The 19744-nt window shown below is 48.2% G+C and overlaps 1 protein-coding gene across 1 annotated transcript; it reads right to left on the reverse strand.

The window, feature by feature from the left end:
• Positions 1-18490: 18490 nt before the first annotated feature.
• On the reverse strand, positions 18491-19444 carry LOC102458215 (olfactory receptor 6N1-like). The gene has a single exon (XM_014576118.2). The coding sequence runs from the start codon at positions 19442-19444 to the stop codon at positions 18491-18493; it is 954 nt and encodes a 317-aa protein (XP_014431604.1).
• Between the last annotated feature and the right edge of the window lie 300 nt (positions 19445-19744).

The following is a 19744-nucleotide window of genomic DNA, read 5'->3' on the forward strand; positions in this document are numbered from 1 at the left end:
CTAGAAAGGAACGATTCTTTTATGGCAGAGAAAATGAGTTCCCCTGCCAAGGTAGGAACCGACTGCTGTGAAGAACTAGGATCAGATTTCTGACCCACTGGTTGAACGACTTGAAACCTGATAGCTTTGCGAATTGGAGGTTTGTGCACACACCCATCCACAGCCGGGCCTTTTTAGGTGCTAACAGAGAGGCATAGCTGATTACGGGTTACGGTGGAAAGCTCTGAGTTTCACTTTCCTTCTTTCTCATAGTCCAGAACGATTCGTAGATCTGACCACAGTTAGACTAGAGAGCTGACGGTGAACAGTGAGCGGGCGACAGTCTCATCCCGGATTAACATGGATATTGGCAGCAAGTTCATAGAACTGTGGAGCAAGTACTTCATGGTCGTATCGACGTCAGTGTACTCCCTCGTTTTGGTGGGAGTGAAACACTCAATGGATCCGCATTTCAAATGCCCAGAAGAGGAGATGTGGAGATGTTGTTACAGCCTCGGCTTTATCATCATACCATCCGTTGTTTTCTTTCTGTTGGGCATGATTCTCCATCCAGCACGTCTATATCCTCCTTTAACATGCCAAGTCGTCTCTTGCTCTGAACCCAACAGTTGGTGCAGATATGGGGGCATTTGTATAAAGGCTTTGATACCTGCTGGGTTGTGGCTCCTGATCATTCTTCTAGACGGGAGATACTTTGACTGTATGTTCAAATCACCGCAATTGAACTCCACTGCAGATAACCCACAGCCAGTGAGTCCTGCTTATCATATGTCCCAGGTAAGGTTCACCTGCCCCGAGAAAGGAAATAACTTTGCTTTCCTCCTGCTCATTTTTATTCTGAGAGTGGATTACGGCTCAGTTGGAGGATTGTGTACCGTTCTGGGCTCCACATTGCAGGGAAGATGTGGAGAAATTGGAGAGGGTCCAGAGAAGAGCTACAAGAATGATGGAAGGTCTAGAGAGCATGAGCGAGGAGGGAAGACTGAAAGAACTGGGCTTGTTTAGTCTGGAAAGGAGAAGACTGAGAGGGGACATGACACCAGTTTTCAAGTATCTAAAGGGGGGAGCAAGGAGAAGGGAGACAAATGGTTCCCCTTGGCCTTTGAGGATAGAACAAGAAGCAAGGGGCTTAAACTGCAGCAAGGGAGGTTGAGGTTGGACATTAGGAAAAAGTTCCTACCTGTCAGGGTGGTGAAACACTGGAACGAGTTGCCCAGGGAGGTTGTGGTATCCCCATCTCTGGAGATATTGAAGAGCAGGTTAAGGATGTTAAAATCTAGTCGACTAGTTGATTCCCCCCGCTTGATACCTCTATGTGGGGGTGGGGGCGGGGCTGGGGGCGGGGGTGGGGAAGAGCATCCTTCAAAGACCAACAAAAGGGTTGTGGGTTGGGAACTTAGGGCAGAGGGTGGAAGTGAAGCAGTAACATCAGGGGGCTGTGAGGGTTGGGGGTTGCTCAAGGAAGAAGGTGCTGGAGTGAGGGCAGGGGGTGGGGGGCTGAGGGCAGAGACCTCAGTGTAGGGGGGCTCAGGGCAAGAGCTGGGGGGGATGGAGGCAGAGAGCTCAGAGTGGGGGGAGGCTGGATGGTCCCTGGGGTGTGAAATAGAATCGCTCGGGGGCGAGAGGCACCAAAGGGGGAAAGAGAAAAAGTCTAATGCAATTAACAAGTTTTAACGTCCTGATTTTTTCCCCTCAGCTTGCGGGGCTCGCGCTCCTAATGATCATGGCCTGTGCTGGGTTTGCATGCTGGGTGAATAAGATGAGAAACTCTAAACTGATCTTCATGGATGCTGAGCAAAGCAAGAGGATGCTCACGGATAAGGCAGCAAAGATTATAAAAAAAAAGTGGAATGAGGTGATAGAGAAATTAATTGAGAAACAGCTACACGACCGCTACACGACTGCACCGGAAACATTTCTGGGAGCTCTTACCCATGAGGAGATATCTGCTGAGATAGAAAATGGTTTTACGGCTGCACAGGAAACCCAAGCCCTAGCTGCCAGATCTGAACGCTCACATGGCAGAGCCAGATGCTCAAATGGTGAACACTCAGCTACCCACTCCGAAATCCAAATTTGGAATGACCAAGACTCAGAACACATGGAAACGGTGACCTTGATAAGTGAAGGGGCCTCTGGTAGATCACCTTAAGATGCCTCCAGGCCTTTGCCTCAAGGAGCCTCCAGTCCTTCGTCTCAAGGGGTCTCCAGTACTTCACCACAAGGGTCCTCCAGTCCTTCACCTCAACAGGCCTCCACATTTTACCTCAGGGGACCTCCAGTCCTTCACCTCCAGCAGCCTCCAGTCCTTCACCTCCAACTGCCTCTGGTCCTTTGCTTAAAGGGGCCTCCACTCCTTCCCCTCAAGGCGCCTACCGTCCTTTCCTCAGGGGGCCTCCACTCCATCATTTCAAGGGGCCTCCAGTCTTCCACCTCAAGGGGCTTCCAATCATTTGTCTGAAGGGGCCTCCACTCATTCGCCTCAGGGGAACCAGTCCTTTGTCTCAAGGGCCTCCAATCCTCCCGCTGTGTAGACCTACCCTTGCAAATCAGAAATTGGTAGTCCCTTGAGGTGAAGCAGTGGAGGTCTTCTGTAAAGGATAGTGAAGGTAAGAATTCGAGATCCTTTCAAGTGAAGGGCTGAAGAACTCTTGAGGGTACAGTTTTGTGACCACGTTAGGAGATGGGTTGGGGGCCCTGTGAGGTGATGGTTTTGAGACCTCTGGAGGTGGAGAATTGAAGAACGCTTGAGGTGAAGGATTGGGGACCCCTTGTAATAAATTGCCTAGGGAGGTTGTGGAATCTCCATCCCTGGAGATATTTAAGAGCAGGTTGACAGACACCAATCTGGGATGATCTAGACAATGCTTCATCGTGCCATGAGGGCAGGGGACTGGATTCAATGACCCCTCGAGGTCCCTTCCAGTTCTAGTGGTCTATGATTCTACGTGTGTAAGAACCCCCCACAAAATGTTTCCTGTCACTGGTTACCCTCAGGCTAAAAATGTATCTTTACTAATGGTCATACCCAATGTACTCACAATGTGTTTGGAGTTCTGATCAATGGTACCATCAATTAATTACTGATTGCTCAAGTAGGCAACGAAATAGTTGACCTAACCAGACATCACTGGTGGGAGACATCAAACACTGTTTCCCAAGGCCTTGGGAATTTTCAAGGTCTTAATGCACCTCAGGGTTGTTGTACTAATAATATTTCTATTGTTACACCAGATCATTGATTCATTGTGTCATCAAGCACAGGGTGACTGTCAGTTACCGCTCCTGTTTCTTGCAGGTGGCTCAGCTGGAGCCGGTGCTGGGCTGGTTCTAACCAGCGATGAGCTGGCTCAAGGCCTCCTGAGCTGCATGAACAAGTTGTGAGATAATGAAGCTCAAGGACGTGTGTGGAGGCAGAGAAGAGCAACAAGAATGACGAAAGGTCTGGAGAACATGAGTTTGGAGGGAAGACTGAAAGAACTGGGCTTGTTTAATTTGGAAAGGAGGATAGGGAGAGGGGACAGGAGAGCGGTTTTCAAATATATAAAAGGGTGTCACAAGGAGGAGGGAGAAGAATTGTTCTCCTTGGCCTCTAAGGATAGAACAAGAAACAATGGGCTTAAACTGCAGCAAGAGCAGGATGGTGAAACTCTGGAATAAATTGCATGGGGAGGTTGTGGAATCTCCATCCCTGGAGATATTGAAGAGCAGGTTGGACAGACACCTGCCAGGGATGGTCTAGAAGGTATTTGGTCCTGCCGTGAGGACAGGGGACTGGACTCGATGACCTCTCGAGGTGCCTTCCAGTTCTAGTGGATTCTATGATATTATGATCTGCGGTTTTATCATTTCTTTGGCTTTCAAAAAGGTCTCAGATTGTAGTGCGGAAGGTCAAGGTTGGAGATTAAGAAAAGCAATTTCCCTAGGAGGGTGGGATGGGTTCCCTAGGGAGGGGGTGGAATCTCCATCTCTAGAGATGTTTACCTCCTGGCTTGACCAAGCTCCGGATGGGATGAAAATAATCTCTGTGCTCCTCCTCAAGAGTCCCCTAGTTGTGTAGATGAGGGTGATAAAACTGTAAAACCAGAAGGTCGGATTAGATGGCTGAACAACCCTTCTAAACTCTATGGCAATCACTGTAGCGAAATATTACCACATGGACATACTCCATAGACTTTTACTGGGAGACTTACAAGACATATGTAGTCCCCGGCTACATTTCAGGGTTTTGAGGTTTTTTTTAAAGATACACAATTTTTCAGAAGAGGTTTTTCTATCATTTTGCCTGTCTACAGTGGGCCAAATGTTGGGGAAAACATTTGGAACATCCTTTCTTCATAACATGAGTTTTTTAGGGATGCTGAAAAAAATGCATCTGAAATTTTTTTTTTCAGAAATGGAGACGCGTTCCTTGGATGCAGCAGAGGTTTTCTGGGATACCTCTGTTATCCCGGAAAAACGTAGCAGTCTAAACTTAGCCTCAGAGAAGTATTCTTGCTCTGTAGCTTTCTATCACAGAAAAACTAGGGGTTATCAAATGAAATGAATATGCAGCAGGTTGAAAAAAAAACCCAAAGGAAGATTTTCTTCATTCAGTGCACAGTCAACCTGTGGAACTCCTTGCCAGAAGATGCAGTGAAGGCTAGAACTTCAAAAAAGAGCTAGATAGATTGATGGAGGTTAGGTCCATCAATGACTCTTAGATGGGATGGGTAGGCTTGGTGTCCCTGCCTCTGTTTCTCTGGAAATCGGTGACAGGGGAGGGATCATTTGATGATTCCTTGTTGTGTTCCGTCCCTCTGAGGCTCCTGGCATTGGCTGCTGTTGGCAGACAGGACATTGGACTAGATGGACCTTTGGTCTCACTCACTCTGGCGATTGTTATGTTCTAATATACTTAAAAAACGAACATATAATCCTCCAGTTCTTCTCCTCAAGACGGCTCCAGCCCACCGAGTCAAGAGATCTCCATTTCATCAGCTCAGGGTGCAGGGTAACCTGGACAGTCCTGCCTTGCCCAAAGCGAAGATCTCAAACAAGCAAAACACAGGACTGTTTCAAAGACAAGGCCCGAGAGATGGGAAAGTTGTGAATAACAAGGCAGATTAAGCAAAGTACAGCGAGATCACATCAACACACATGGCAAGCCCCCTTCTACTGATACTTCTGTCGCTGAGAAGCAAAAGTGACAGATGTAGCTACGGAACTGTAAACTATGCTCATAGTTTTTGCAACATCCCGAGTAGAGCATTGGGCATGACAGGAATCTTACACAACACAGAATCAATCGGTAAACACGATTAGAACGGCCAAGTCTTGCTTTGCTTTAAAATGGTGATTAGTTAGAAGAATAGATGGGAGGTAGGGAGCTGGATTGACTCACACGCCCTGCTCCTTGTAACTAGAAGTAACAGGTCCTTCATACCGGCTACGTCAGTGTGCGGTGTCCTGACGGGTGGGAATCAAAAAACCACAACCTCCCGCCTGGTACTGTAGGTAGCATACGGGTGAAGTGTCAGTGACTTAGGCTTAATCATTGTATTATAATGAATCTTCTATGAATTGCTTTTGCACTGTATTCATCGCTTCTGTGTCCACGAAAGCTCATGATCCCAACTACAGTAAACTTCTGATAATCCGGCACCGTTAGGACCCAGGGGGTGCTGGATTATCAGCTATGCCGGACTGTCAGAAAGGGGGGCTATGAGTGGTCTGGGATGAGGTGGGGGGGAAAAGGGGGTGGTGCTGCGGGACCAACCCAGCAGCACCCCAGCTGCTCTGCCCCAAGTGTCCTCAAGTCAGCCGCTGCTCAAACTGACCAGTGGCTGACTCGGGGAAGCCCAGGGTAGAGCAGATCCAATTGTCTGGCTGCCTGGAGCACGTCCGGGTTCCAGCTGGTGCCGGAATGTCAGGAGTGCCGGACCACTGGATGCCGGACAACTGGAGTTTTACTGTATTTGATTTTTTATTCTTTAAAGTGCTACCAGACTATTTGTAGCTTTTTACATTTTTCCTGTTACAGACTAACTCCGCTCCCCCTCTGAATCTTTAGGACGTATCGTATTTAAGATCTACATTGTCATCGCTTTTAAGGCATGTACAACTTAACGATATTAACTGCATCCAGCTTGCAATAAATACGAAAGTGGTTCAGTGTCCTTTCAGTGTCCTGGTTTCTCTTGGATCTAAAAATCGAACCCTATCACACTCATGGAAGTACCGGCATCTAATTACTAACAGGTGTGTCATCTAGCCCGGAAAAATGCTTCCTAGGAATGTGCTTTTCTCTCAAGCTCATTGTGTCTGAAATGGAGAACAAAGGGGAATTAAAATGAAGGGTGACAGAAACTCAGATTACATTGCATCCTGTGGGCTGTGCCCATGAAAGCTCACGATCCCATCGACATGTTTTGTTAGTCTATAAAGTGCTACCAGACTGTTGTTGTTTTTTAAGGCCTCAGAGTTTGCCCTCATCATTCAAATATCTTCCGACGGTCAAGTGGGTTTTCTAAAATGAAGCTAGGATTTGGAAATGAGCACAGAGAGATGTGTTTAGGAAAAAAAATCTGAAAGACCACCAGGAATAATCCTGCCTGAGCATGTGGTGAAGAGCAGGACTTTAAGAGGGCACCAAAAAGAGCTAGATAGATTGCTGGCAGTTACGTCCATCGATGGCTGTTAGACAGGATGGGTACAGCTGGTGTCCTTAGTCTCTATTTCTCTGGATGTGGGTAACAGGGGAGGGATCATATGATTCCCAATTGTGATCTCTCCCTGTGGGGCACCTGGTTTTGGCCACTGTCGGGAGTGCCGCGGATTGGCACGGCCACGCCCCCTGGCGCCCAGCAACCCCAAATGGTTGGGGACCACTGGCCTAGATGGACCTTTGGTCTGACCCAGTTTGGCCGTTCTGACGTTCTTATTCTAACTGGCCAAAGACTGAGACAGCCATTAAATAGTTTAAATGCCAACAAACATGGTTCAGATGTTTTCCATGTGCTCTCTATTGACTGAAGAATGTACCTTTATGGGTTTTCTGCGCCAGGCATTGAAAACAAAGACGCTGGGAACCACAACGCTTCTCCTCGCGCGGTAGGTTTCTTTCGAACGCTCTTCTTCAAGGAACGACACTTATGAGCAAAATCATGGGCCAACAGGAAACTCCAGCCCAGGTCGGGAATTGCTTATACCGGCCCGGAGGGAGTGCTAACTTACCCTCGGCCTTCGGGCAGGCGAGAAAGGTGGTTGTCTTGGGCCCCGCACCGTCAGGGTCCCGCGCCAGCTGCCATGTTCAAAGTGCATCTAGTTGGTGATTTGTTTCACATGCCCCTGCTTTTGAGTTTCTCTCTAAAGTCCAGGATGGTGCTGGGTCCTACCGTGAGGGCAGAGGACTGGACTCGGTGACCTCTCGAGGTCCTTTCCCAATCTAGTGTTCTACAATTCCCTGACATCTATCAGGGATGGTCTAGCTGGTGCTTGGTCCTACCATGAGGGCAGGGGACTGGACTGGATGACCTCTCGAGGACCCTTCCAGTTCTAGTGGTCTGTGATTCTATTATTCTATTCTGTGGCATATTTTCCAATGTTTGGCCAGGTGTCTGATATTAGTCGAAGCAGCCTGTTTATGTTGGCCATCTCACTTGGCACTTGGGAAGGCTGACTAGATTAGATTTTGTCTAATCTTCTGCAATTTCCCTCTGATTCCCAGAGTTATTCAAAATTAACATAGCTGGGCCAAGCCCCTCCTCAGTCACCTCTTTTAGGACTCTTGGCTACAAGTTATGCAAACCTGCTGCTTTAAAAATAGTTATCACTATTAGATGTTTCACATCCTTCTTAGTTCCTTAAGGACTGGAAAGAAATTGAGCAACCTAAAAAAACCCACCACCCTACTTCTTTCCCAGAAAAGAATTATTCAACACTTTTCCTGCACAATGTCTTTTCCTGCACCAGCATTGACAATTGCAAAAGTCTCCACTCTAGTAATTTCTTTTGCTCGAAATATACTTTCAAAAGTCCCTTTCCTTGCAGAATTGTGATCTGCGTTATTTCCAAATACTGTCTTTAGCTTCCCTTATCAACTTTCTAACCATCAAATATTTTAATTTATATTGGATGTGCTCTACTTCTCCCTTTTCCAGTTGTTGCATATTTACTGCTGTCTTCACTTTACCACTCATCCACAATGCGTTTTTCACCAACATTATCCTTTATCATTTCAGACAGATTAACATTTTGATTAATTTAATGTAAGATTCAGAACCCTTATAGAATCATTCAGTCCTAGGAGGAAGAGACCTCAGTAGGCATCAAGTCCAGTCCCCTGCCCAAAGCAGGACAAACCCCAATTTAATTTTCCCAGCCAGGTCTTTGTCAAGACAAGACTTAAAAACCTCTATGGATTGAGATTCTAGGGAACCCATCCCAGTGCTTCCTCACCTGCCTAGGCAAATTATTTTCCCTATATCCAATCTAGACCTCCCCCACTGCAACATGAGACCATTGCTCCTCGTTCTGCAATCTGCCGCCCCTGAGAACAGCCTCTCTCCAGCCTCTTTGGAGCCCCCTTCAGGAGATGAAGGCTGCTCTCAAATCCCCCCTTAATCTGCCCTTCTGCAGACTAAACAAACCCAAATTCCTCCACCTCTTCTCATAGGTCATGCACTCCATCCACTGAATCATTTTGGTTGCCCTCTGCTGGACCCTCTCCAATGTGTCCACATCCTTTCTGTAGTGGGGGGCCCAGAACTGGACACAATACTCCAGATGTGGCCTCTCCAGAGCCGGATAAGGAGAAATAATCACTTTTGTGGATCTGTTGGCAATGCTCCTCCTCATGTACCCTAATATGCCATTAGAGATCTTGGCTACAAGGGCGCACTGTTGGCTCATAACCAGCTTCTCATCCACTGTGATCCTCAGGTCCTGTTCTGCAGAATTGCTACTTGCACCAGTCAGTCCTCAGCCTGTAACAATGCATGGGATTCTTCCATCCTGAGTGCAGGACTCTGGACTTCTCCTTGTTGAACCTCATCAGATTTCTTTTTGGCCCAATCCTCCAGTTGTTCTATGTCACTCTGGACTCTATCCCTGCCCTCCAGAGTATCTATCTCTCCCCCTAGCTTACTGTCATCTGCAAACTTGCTGAGGATGCAACCCATCCCCTCTTCCAGGTCATTCATAAAGACGTTGAACAAAACCATCCCTAGAACGGATCCTTGGGGCACCCCACTTGAAATTGACCACCAGCCAGACAGTCTACCTTTAGGGGTGTGTATTCGACACCTGTAAAAGAATAATCTTTTTATGGCAGAGAAAATGATTTCCCTGTCAAGTTAGGAACCAAGTGCTGTGAAGAACTAGGATCAGATTTCTGACCCACTGGTTGAACGACTTGAAACCTGATAGCTTTGCGAATTGGAGGTTTGTGCACACATCCATGCACAATCAGGCCTTTTAAGGTGCTAACAGAGTGGCAGAGCTGTTTACAGGTTACAGTGGAAAGCTCTGAGTTTCACTTTCCTTCTCACTCATAGGCAAGAACGATTCATTGGTCTGACCACAGTTAGACTTGAGAGCTGACAGTGAGCAGTGAGCGAGCGCCAGTCTCATCCCGGATTAACATGGATATCGGTAGGAAGTTCTTGCAACTGTGGAGTAAGTACTTCATCGTCGTATCAATGTCAGTGTACTCCCTCATTTTGGTGGCAGTGGAACAGTCAATGGATCCGAATTTCAAATGCCCAGAAGAAGAGACGTTGAGACGTCCTTACAGCCTCTGCTTTATCATCATACCACCCGTTGTCTTGTTTCTGTTAGGCTTGATTCTCCAGCCAGCATGTGTATATCTTCTTTCAACATGCAATGACGTCTCTTGCTGTGAACGCAACAGCTGTTGCAGATACGTAGGCATTTGTATAAAGGCTTTGATACCTGCTGGGTTGTGGTTCCTGATCATTCTTCTGGACGGGAAATACTTTGACTGTCTGTCCAAATCCCCCCAGGTGAACTGCACAGCAGATAACCCACAGCCAGTGAGTCCTGCTTATCATAAGTCCCAGGTAAGTTTCACCTGCCCCGAGAGAGGAACTAACTTTGCTTTCCTCCTTCCCCTTTTTTACTCTGAGAGTGGATTAGGGCTCAGCTGGAGGATTGTGTCCAGTTCTGGGCACTGCATTTCAGGAAAGGTGTGGAGAAATTGGAGAGGGTCCAGAGAAGAGCCACAAGAATGAGGAAAGGTCTAGAGAGCATGAGCGAGGAGGGAAGACTGAAAGAACTGGGCTTTAGTTTAGAAAAGAGAAGACAGAGAGGGGACATGATAGCAGTTTTCAAGAATCTAAAAGGGTGTTAAAAGGAGGAGGGCGAAAAATGGTTCTCCTTGGCCTCTGAGGACAGGGCAAGAAGCAATGGGCTTAAACTGCAGGAAGGGAGGTTGAGGTTGGACATTAGGAAAAACTTCCTACCTGTCCGGATGGTGAAACACTGGAACGAGTTGCTGAGGGGGGTTGTGGAACCTCCTTCTCTGGAGATATTGAAGAGCAGGTTAAGGATGATAAAGTCTAGTCGACTAGCTGATTCCCCCCCTTGATGCCCCTATTGTGTGGGGGAGAGTGAACCTTAAAGATCAGCAAAGTGGTTGTGGGTTGGGAGCTTAGGGCAGAGGGTGGGAGTGAAGCAGTAACCTCAGGGGGATGAGCGGGATGGGGGTTCTCAAGGAAGAGGGTGCTGGAGTGAGGGCAGGGAGTGGGGGGGCTGAGGGGAGAGAACTCAGTGTGGGGGAGTGACTGGATGGTGCAAAATAGAAACGCTGAGTGGAAAAGAGAAAAAGTCGAATGCGATGTACAAATTTTAACGTCTTGATTTTATCCCCTCAGCTTGCGGGGCTCGGGCTCCTATTGATCACAGCCAGTGGTGGGTGTTTATGGTGGTGTATTGATAAGAAGAGAAACACAAAACCGATCTCCATAGGTGTTGAGCAAAGCAGGAAGATGCTCAAGGATAAGACGGCAAAGTATATAAAAAAACAGCAGAATGAGATGATAGGGAAATTCATTGAGAAACACCTATGCGACCGCTACACGGCTTCACCGGAATCATTTCTGAGAGGTCTTACCGATGAGGAGATATCTGCTGAGATAGAAAATGGTTTTACAGCTGTACGGGAAGCCCAAGCCCTAGCTGCCAGATCTGAACGCTCAGATGGCAGAGCTGAAAGCTCAAATGGTGAACACTCAGATGGCAGAGTTGGAAGCTCTAATGGTGAACACTCAGATGGCAGAGTTGGAAGCTCTAATGGTGAACACTCAGATGGCAGAGTTGGAAGCTCTAATGGTGAACACTCAGATGGCAGAGTTGGAAGCTCTAATGGTGAACACTCAGATGGCAGAGCTGAAAGCTCAAATGGTGAACACTCAGATGGCAGAGTTGGAAGCTCTAATGGTGAACACTCAGATGGCAGAGTTGGAAGCTCTAATGGTGAACACTCAAATGGCAGAGCCAGATGCTCAGATGGTGAACACTCATCTACCCACTCCGAAATCCAAATTTGGAATGACCAAGACTCAGAACACATGGAAACGGTGACCTTGATAAATTAAGGGACCTCCGGGAGATCACCTTAAGATGCCTCCAGCCCTTCGCCTCAAGGAGCCTCCAGTCCTTCGTCACAAGGGGTCTCCAGTACTTCACCTTCAGCTCCCTCCACTCCTTCCGCTCAAGGTGACTGCCGTCCTTTTCTAAGGGCCCTCCATTCCATCATTTCAAGGGGCCTGCAGTCCTCCACCTCAAGGGAACAAGTCCTTTGTCCACCCCAAGGAGCCCTCACAGCCTCCCCGGTCCTCCCCACTGAGGGCTCGTGCCCCATTCCTCCCTCACATCCTTCCACTTACCCCTCCTTAGCCCCCCTTCCTGATGTCAAATAAAAGACACGTATGTTCAAAAACAGAAACTGGGTTTATTGAACAAAACTGCGGGGGGGGGACCTCTGGGGAGACTGGGAAAAGGAGGAGGGATGGGGGAAGAGAGAGGGTGGGAGAGGGGAGGGGGAAACCTGGGAGGAGGGAGCTGGAAAGGGGAAGCCAGGGGAAGAAGGGGGAGGAGAAGCTCAGGGCTCAGGGTTGGGGTCTCGCCGGACCACCTTGATTTTCATGCAAACCTGCTCCTGGGTTCGCATGTGGCTTTGGTGGCCAGGCTGGCAGCTATCCTGCCATAGACGGCTGCATTCCTCCATCTAGTGCGGAGATCATGGACATTGGGGGCATCCCCCCCAAACCTGAATAAGGTCCATGAGCTCCACCCTGGACCAGGAAGGCGCCCGCCTTCTTCAGCCCCTGGCAGGCTCCTGGGAGCTGGCAGACTGCTCCTGGGGAGCGGTGGAGGGCTGGCTGCCAGTGGTTTGCTGGCTCCTGTTTTGGGGCCACTGGGTCAGGGGCCCCGGTGACCACTGCTGGCTCTGGGCTGGCAGGCTTGGAGCTGGCACAGGCCCTGTGGCCAGGGTCTACCCCTTTAATGTCTCTGGGGCTGGGGGAGAGGAGAGTAAGTTTTCCTGGTTGTGCCCAGAGTGGTCACCAGGGCACCCTGGGAAGGGCTGGAGGCCCCCTATTTCGAATGAACTGTCTATACAGCACTTAATTCAAAATAGCTATTTCAAATTTGGTGTTACTCCTTGTAGAATGAGGTTTACCAAATTCGAATTACATGTTGTATTAGTCTTTAAAACGCTACGAGTCCTTGTGTTGTTTTTAAGTTTCTCCTGTACTATACGTGTATGTATAGACACTATTAAAGTTAATTCAAAATAACGGCTGTTATTTCGAATTAACTTTGCAGTGTTGACATACCCTTAGTCTGTACAGGAGAAACTTAAAAACAACACAAGGTCTGGTAACACCTGAAAGACTAACAAAACATGTAGATGGTATCATGGGTTTTCGTGGTCACCTCTTACTTCTTCAGATGACCTGCTAGAAGGCATCAAGTAATATCAATAGGTAGCATGTTAAAAACACAAAAAGATCGTATTTCTTGACACGACCCACAGCCAACCTGTGGAGGCACTCAGGGCACTCCAAGCCAGGACTGCTTTGCTGTCCCTGATCGAGGTAGACAAGCAAGCGGGGAACCCTGAGAACTGTCTGTCCAGGGTGGGGGTAGGGTCCCTTTAAGCACAGAGCTCAGTTAGCCTCAGGCAGCAGCCCCACACACTTAGTCCTAACCTGATGCCCTGCCGGCACTGGTTCCGGCCAGCCTTAACCTCGGTTCAGGGTCCGCTCAGTGTGGACGCGCTATTTCGAAATAGTTTTTTTGTCTAGATGCGTTATTTCGAATGATCTTAACTCGAATTACCTATTTCGAATTACGTTAATTCGAATGAACACTGTCGTGTAGACATACCCTAGGAGTGGTAGCCCAACCTGAAGCAAGGCAAGGACTTTCAAACTGACAAACTGTCGTGTGCTGCCCCACTCCGAGCCAGGGCCCGGGCCTTTATAATCAAGGGCATTGGCCCAGGTGGATGTAAGGCCTCGGGGGTTATTACATCGCCGAAAGCAAGGCTGGGGCTTTGAAACTGTTTGTCTGTTGCCCCGCCTGAACTGGGCTTGGGCTCTTGTGGAACTGACAAACTAGCCCTGTGGGTGGTTTGCCGGCCTGGCCTGATCTAGGAACAAGCCCTCCTGTGCTGGAAGTGTTTGAAATCCTGGACTCTCTGCCTCCGACCTGTCCTTAGCAGGGCCGGATTATAGACGTATTGACTTGAACTCTTTCACGTCGTGGGTGTGTAGTAGGGCAGAGTGGCCGCCCACTGAGCCGGAGGCGAAGGCACCTCTCCGGCAAAGCTGAACCGGCTTATCCCTGGGTAAATGTGAAAGTAAATTCTCAAGCAAATCTACGGACCCTGAAAAAACCGGTTCAGCCACTCTGGCTGGGAAAGCCTTTTCTTTAAGCTACTTCAGAGCGGTAACAGTCTTGCCTGGGTGATTGGCAAGAACTAGGAATGTTTCCTGAATAGAGACAATTGTGGATACTTCGCGCTACCTTTGAAAAGCTCACTTGGCCTTTGGATGACTTCTTAATGACGTGATTCTGTAAGGAGATGTAAACAGTAGGTAAGATTATCGGCGTGATTCCTTCTTTATTCGGCACTGGGGAGGCCACATCGGGAGTACTGTGTCCAGTTCTGGGCCCCCCACTACAGAAAGGAGGTGGATGCATTGGAGAGGGTCCAGCGGAGGGCGATCAAAATGTCTTGAGTGCTGGAGCACATGACCTACGAGGAGAGGCTGAGGGAGTTGGGTATGGTTAGTCTGCAGAAGAGAAGAGGGAGTGGGGATTTGAGAGCAGCCTTCAACTTCCTGAAGGGGAGTTCCCAAGAGGCTGGAGAGAGGATGTTCTCGGTGGGGGCAGATGGCAGAACGAGGAGCAATGGGCTTACGTTGCAGTAGAGGAGGTCTAAGTTGGAGATTAGAAAAAATAATTTCCCTAGGCGGGTGGGGAAGCGCTGGGCTGGGTTCTCTATGGAGGGGGTGGAATCTCCATCCCTAGAGGTTTTTAAGTCTCGGCTTGACAAAGCCCTGGCTGGGTTGATTTAGTTGGGATTGGTCCTGCTTTGGGCAGGGGGCTGGACTTGATGATTCTTGAGGTCTCTACCTCGTGGAATGAGGAGTAACGGTAGTTCAAACTAGGAAGCCTAGTCCGAACTACCTAGTTCGTGCCCCGTGTAGCCGCGCTGCACGGGGTTCGAACCAGCGGGGTTTTAAAAATGGTGGCTCCCCGCTTATGCAAATGAAGCCCGGGAAATTCAAATCCCGGGCTTCATTTGCAAGTGCGGTATGCCTACATTACCCTCCTTGTTCGAACTAGGAGGGTAGTGTAGACATACCCTTCGTCTATAAGGTGCCACAGGACTCCTTGTCGCTTTTGCTGATCCAGACTAACAAGGCGACCTCTCTGAGGAAAAAAAAAATCTTAGGAAGGGGGCTAGGGAGGGGTAAGTGGAAGGAGGTGAGGGAGGAATGGGGCACGAGCCCCCGATGGGGAGGACTGGGGTGGCTCTGCAGGCTCCTTGGGGTGGAAGCTCTTCTGCAGGGCCTCCTGGATCCTGACAGCCCCCTATTGACACCCCCGGATGGCAGCCTGTGGCAAGTGCAGCCAGGCTGATGGCCACGTGCTGTGATGTGCCGAATGAGGGCACTCAGGGCACTCCAAGACAGGACTGCTTTGCTGTCCCTCATCGAGGTAGACAAGCAAGCGGGGAACCCTGAGAACTGTCTGTCCGGGGTGGGGGTCAGGTCCTTTTAAGCACAGCCCTCGGCTAGCCTAAGGCAGTAGCTCCATACGCTAAGTCCTGGTTCCGGCCAGCCTTAACTTCGGTTCAGGGTCCACTCAATGTGGACATGCTAGTTCGAATTAGCAAATTCAAATTAGTTTTTAGGTCTAGATGCACTAATTCAAATTACCTTAGTTCAAATTAACTAAGTTAGTTCGAATTAGTGCTGTAGTGTAGACGTACCCCTGGAGAGTCCTGCCTTGCCCAAAGCGAGGATCTCAAACAAGCTGCCATGTTCAATGTGCATCCAGTTGGTGATTTGTTTCACATGCCCCTTCTTTAGAGTTTCTCTCTAAAGTCCAGGATGGTGCTGGGTCCTGCCGTGAGGGCAGAGGACTGGACTCGGTGACCTCTCGAGGTCCCTTCCCGTGCTAGCGTTCTAGGATTCCATGACATCTATCAGGGATAATCTAGACCAGTGTTTCTTAAACTACGTTCCGCGCAACACTGATGTTTCATGGACCTATCGTCCTGATCAGCCGAGTCTCGTTCTGCAAATCCAACATAATCAACCACTTCTTCTGTGACTATACCCCCTTGCTGCAGCTGTCTTCACCCTCTTCGGCACCTTAGCGATGATATCCGTGTCCTACATCTCCATCCTCATCACCATCATGTGCATGCCCTTGGCCAAGGCACGCCAACAGGCCTTCTCCACCTGCTCCTCCCACCTCAACGTTATGTTGACAGAACAAAGTGGCAGTGTAGACGCAGGTATAGTTTTGTCTACAAAAGTGGACTTTTGTCAACAAAACCCTGTAGTCTAGACACACCCTAAGAGGGTACCAAAAAGAGCTAGTTAGATTCCTGGAAGTTAGTTCCATCGACGGCTGTTAGCAAGGATGGGAAGGGATGGTGTCCCTAGTCTCTATTTCTTTGGACGTGGGTGATGGGAGAGATCAGATGAGGTTTCCCTGTTGTGATCTCTCCCTATGGGGCACCTGGTTTTGGCCACTGTCGGCAGACAGGATGTTGGGTTGGATGGACCATTGGTCTGACCCAGTTTGGCCGTTCTGACGTTCTTATGTTAATTGGCCAAAGACTGAGACAGCCATTAAATAGTTTAAATTCCAACAAACATGGTTCAGATGTTTTCCATGTGCACTCTATTGACTGAAGAATGTACCTTTATGGGTGTTCTGTGCCAGGCATTGAAAACAAAGATGCTGGGGACCGCAACGCTTCTCCTCACGCGGTAGGTTTCACTCCAACGCTCTCCTTCAAGGAACGATACTTAAGATCAACATCATGGACCAACGGGAAACTGATTGCCATGTGGCACCCAGGTGTTGGACTAGGCCAAGAACAGGTCAGGAATTCCTTATACCGGCCCGGAGGGAGTGCTGACTTACCCTCAGCCTTCGGGCAGGCGAGAAACGTGGTAATCTTGGGCCCCACACCTTCAGCCCCCGCGCCAGCTGCCATGTTCAAAGTGCATCTAGTGTTCTACAATTCCATGATATCTATCAGAGATGGTGTAGCTGGTGCTTGGTCCTGCTGTGAAGGCAGGGAACAGGACTCGGTGGCCTCTCGAGGTCCTTTCCCATTCTAGTGTTCCAGGATTCCACGACATCTATCAGGGATGAAACCAGTGTTTCTTAAACTACGTTCCGCAGAACAGTGGTGTTCTGTGGACAACTCACAGGTGTGTCACAACCTCTTCTTTGTTTTTGTTACTTCTTTGGGGGGGTTTTTGGAGGGGAAGGTTGTTTTTTATTTTTGGATGTGACAACAATTTTTTTTTAAGAAAATTATCATAGATGTTCCTAGAGTACACCTAAGTTCCTAGGTGTTCTAATAAAGGAAGTTTTCCCACTTTTCCCAGCAGCTGATGGAAACCGCTTGGGACATACTTAAAAAATGTTCTTAGCCAAACTGTATAACATTTGTAGGTCCATGGTTAATGAAAATGCAGCCTGTTGTGTTCATTACTTTTATTTAACATTAAGAAACTGCTAACACTGAGAAAATATGACAGGTAAAATGCACAGAAATTATTCTTTGCTTTTATAGATCCTTTTATATCGCTTTGGCTTGAAACGTTGTCAGAATGTCTCAGTTTTCTCTATTATGGTGACTCATCAGAATTTAGCAACTACTCTAAGAAAAAGAGAACAAAATTAGACTGGAAATTTAAGGCTTAAAACAAAGTGTTTGAAAAATGGTAAAGAACATTTTGAAATGTCTTTCATTTTTCAGAATTCAGAAAGAATGGATTTTTCGTGTATTTGATTTTTTTGTTAACATTTCGTGTTTTGTCACGGTGGTCGGTTTATTTTTCCATCCTGTTCTCCTTTTACTCCCTCCAGCTTCCTCAGCTTTTAAAGCCCTTTTTTTCATGTTACCACTGAAAATTAGGGTAAAAGAGTAGTCGAGGGAAGCAAAAATGAAACAAAACAAAAAACAAACAAAACCCCCACAAACAAACAAATAAGAAAACCCACAAGCAAGCAAACAAAAAAACAACTGACTAAAGTACAAAGTCCAAACTGGAAAACACATACACTTGAATTTTGGAGTGTCATGAAAACATTGGGAAAAATAATAAAAATATATAGTTTTCGGCACTAAAATCAGTTTCAAAAAGAATATTCTCCATGGGGGGATAGGAAAAGGCTTTAAAAACCTCTGCTGAAAAGAGAGGGACTCACAGAAATCTGATACGTGTCATCATTTTAGCAACTGATCTTTCATTTGATGAAAAAGAAATAATGTCAAATCCAGCCCCACAGCCATTGAGGGATAGGGGGTGCCACTGATCATTAACATCAATTGGGGCAAGATTTCACCGTATGGATCTAGTGCCTATAACTCAGGCTATGTCTTCACTATGTGGAAGATTGATGCTGCTGCGGATGATCGTCTGAAGTTTGATTTAGCGAGTCTAGCAAAGACCTGCTAAATCAAACTCAGCGGGCACCCTCATCGGCACTGGTACTCTAGAGCCTCATAAGGAGTAAGGAAAGTTGATGGTGGCATTTTCTCTAGTCGACCGACCTCTGTGGAGGACACAAGAAAACTCGAATTATGGTACGTCAACTCCAGACACATACGGAAGTATAGCTGGAGTTGTGTTTCTTAATCCAATCTTCCCCTGAAGGTCCCAGTAAATCATCTTGCCCCACCCCTGTCTGTTTTCGACCAAAAAGAATCGGCGAGGCACCTCTAAGTTCTTGAGAAAGCCACGCATTTATGGACTACCCTGTTGAGGGCTTCCTTGACCTCCTTGTTTCTCAGGCTGTAGACAAGGGGGTTGATCAGGGGCGTCAGGACCGAATAGAAGACGGAGAAGACTTTGTTTAGGTCCCGCAATGTGTTGGATTTTGGGAGCATGTAGACAATGATGATGGTCCCATAGAACATCGTGACCACGATGAGGTGGGAGGAGCAGATGGAGAAGGCCTTTTTCCGGCCGCTGGTGGAGGGGATTCTCAAGATAGTGAGGATGATATAAACATAGGACAACAGGGTTAAGAGAAATGGGAAGAGGGTGCAAAGAGATGCCAGGAGAAAATCCAGGACCAGAATCAGGGTGGTGTCACTACAGGCCAGTTTTATGAGTGGGGTGAAGTCGCAGAAGAAATGGTCGATTTCATTGTGGCTGCAGAAAGCGAGTTGGGACATCAAGGACGATATGATGACAGTTGCCAGGCAGCCGCTTAGCCAAGATCCGGCGGCCAGCTGGAGGCAAATCCTGCCATTCATCAGGGCTGCATAGTGCAAGGGTCGGCACACCGCTAAATACCGGTCATACGACATCGCGGACAAGAGGCAACATTCTGTAGCGGCCAAGGAGGCGAAAAAATAAAATTGCACGATACACCCAGGGACAGAAATGGTCCTGTCCCCCGTCAGAAGACTGGCCAGCAACCTGGGCAGGATGGCGGAGCTGTAGCAGGTCTCCAAGCAGGACAGGTTCCCCAGGAAGAAGTACATGGGGGTGTGGAGATGCTGATCGGCCACCACCAGCGCCATGATGAGGATGTTGCCGGCCATGGTCACTACGTAGGCCACAAGGAACAATGGGAAGAGCAGGACCTCTAGTTCAGGGACCTTCGCGAATCCCAGGAGGACAATCTCCAAGATGGACGATCGATTGCTCCAGGCTGGTTCCGCCATGGTGGGACCTAGAAACAATTGAAAAAGGGCCGCGGTTGAAGCAGAAGAACAAAGTCAAACCAGGGCTCACGTGTCCATCAATGGATCCCACCAATATTTGTAAACTTCTCTGCCACTGAGGCCGTGTCCAGACTCAGGGTTTTTTTCGGGAAAAGTAGCCTTTTCCTGAAAAAACTTCCCCTGCGTCCAGACTCAAGCCGCGTTCTTTCGAAATTATTTCGAAAGAACGCGGCTTTTCTTTCGATGGCGGTAAACCTCGTTTCACGAGGAAGAACACCTTCTTTCGAAAGTTCCTCTTTC

Source organism: Pelodiscus sinensis, chromosome 30, assembly GCF_049634645.1.
Source record: "Pelodiscus sinensis isolate JC-2024 chromosome 30, ASM4963464v1, whole genome shotgun sequence".
Taxonomy (NCBI): Eukaryota; Metazoa; Chordata; order Testudines; family Trionychidae; genus Pelodiscus; species Pelodiscus sinensis.

Excerpts from the sequence above, each read along its gene's own strand:
- LOC102458215 (XM_014576118.2), bottom strand. The coding sequence starts at position 19,444 with ATGGCGGAACCAGCCTGGAGCAATCGATCGTCCATCTTGGAGATTGTC.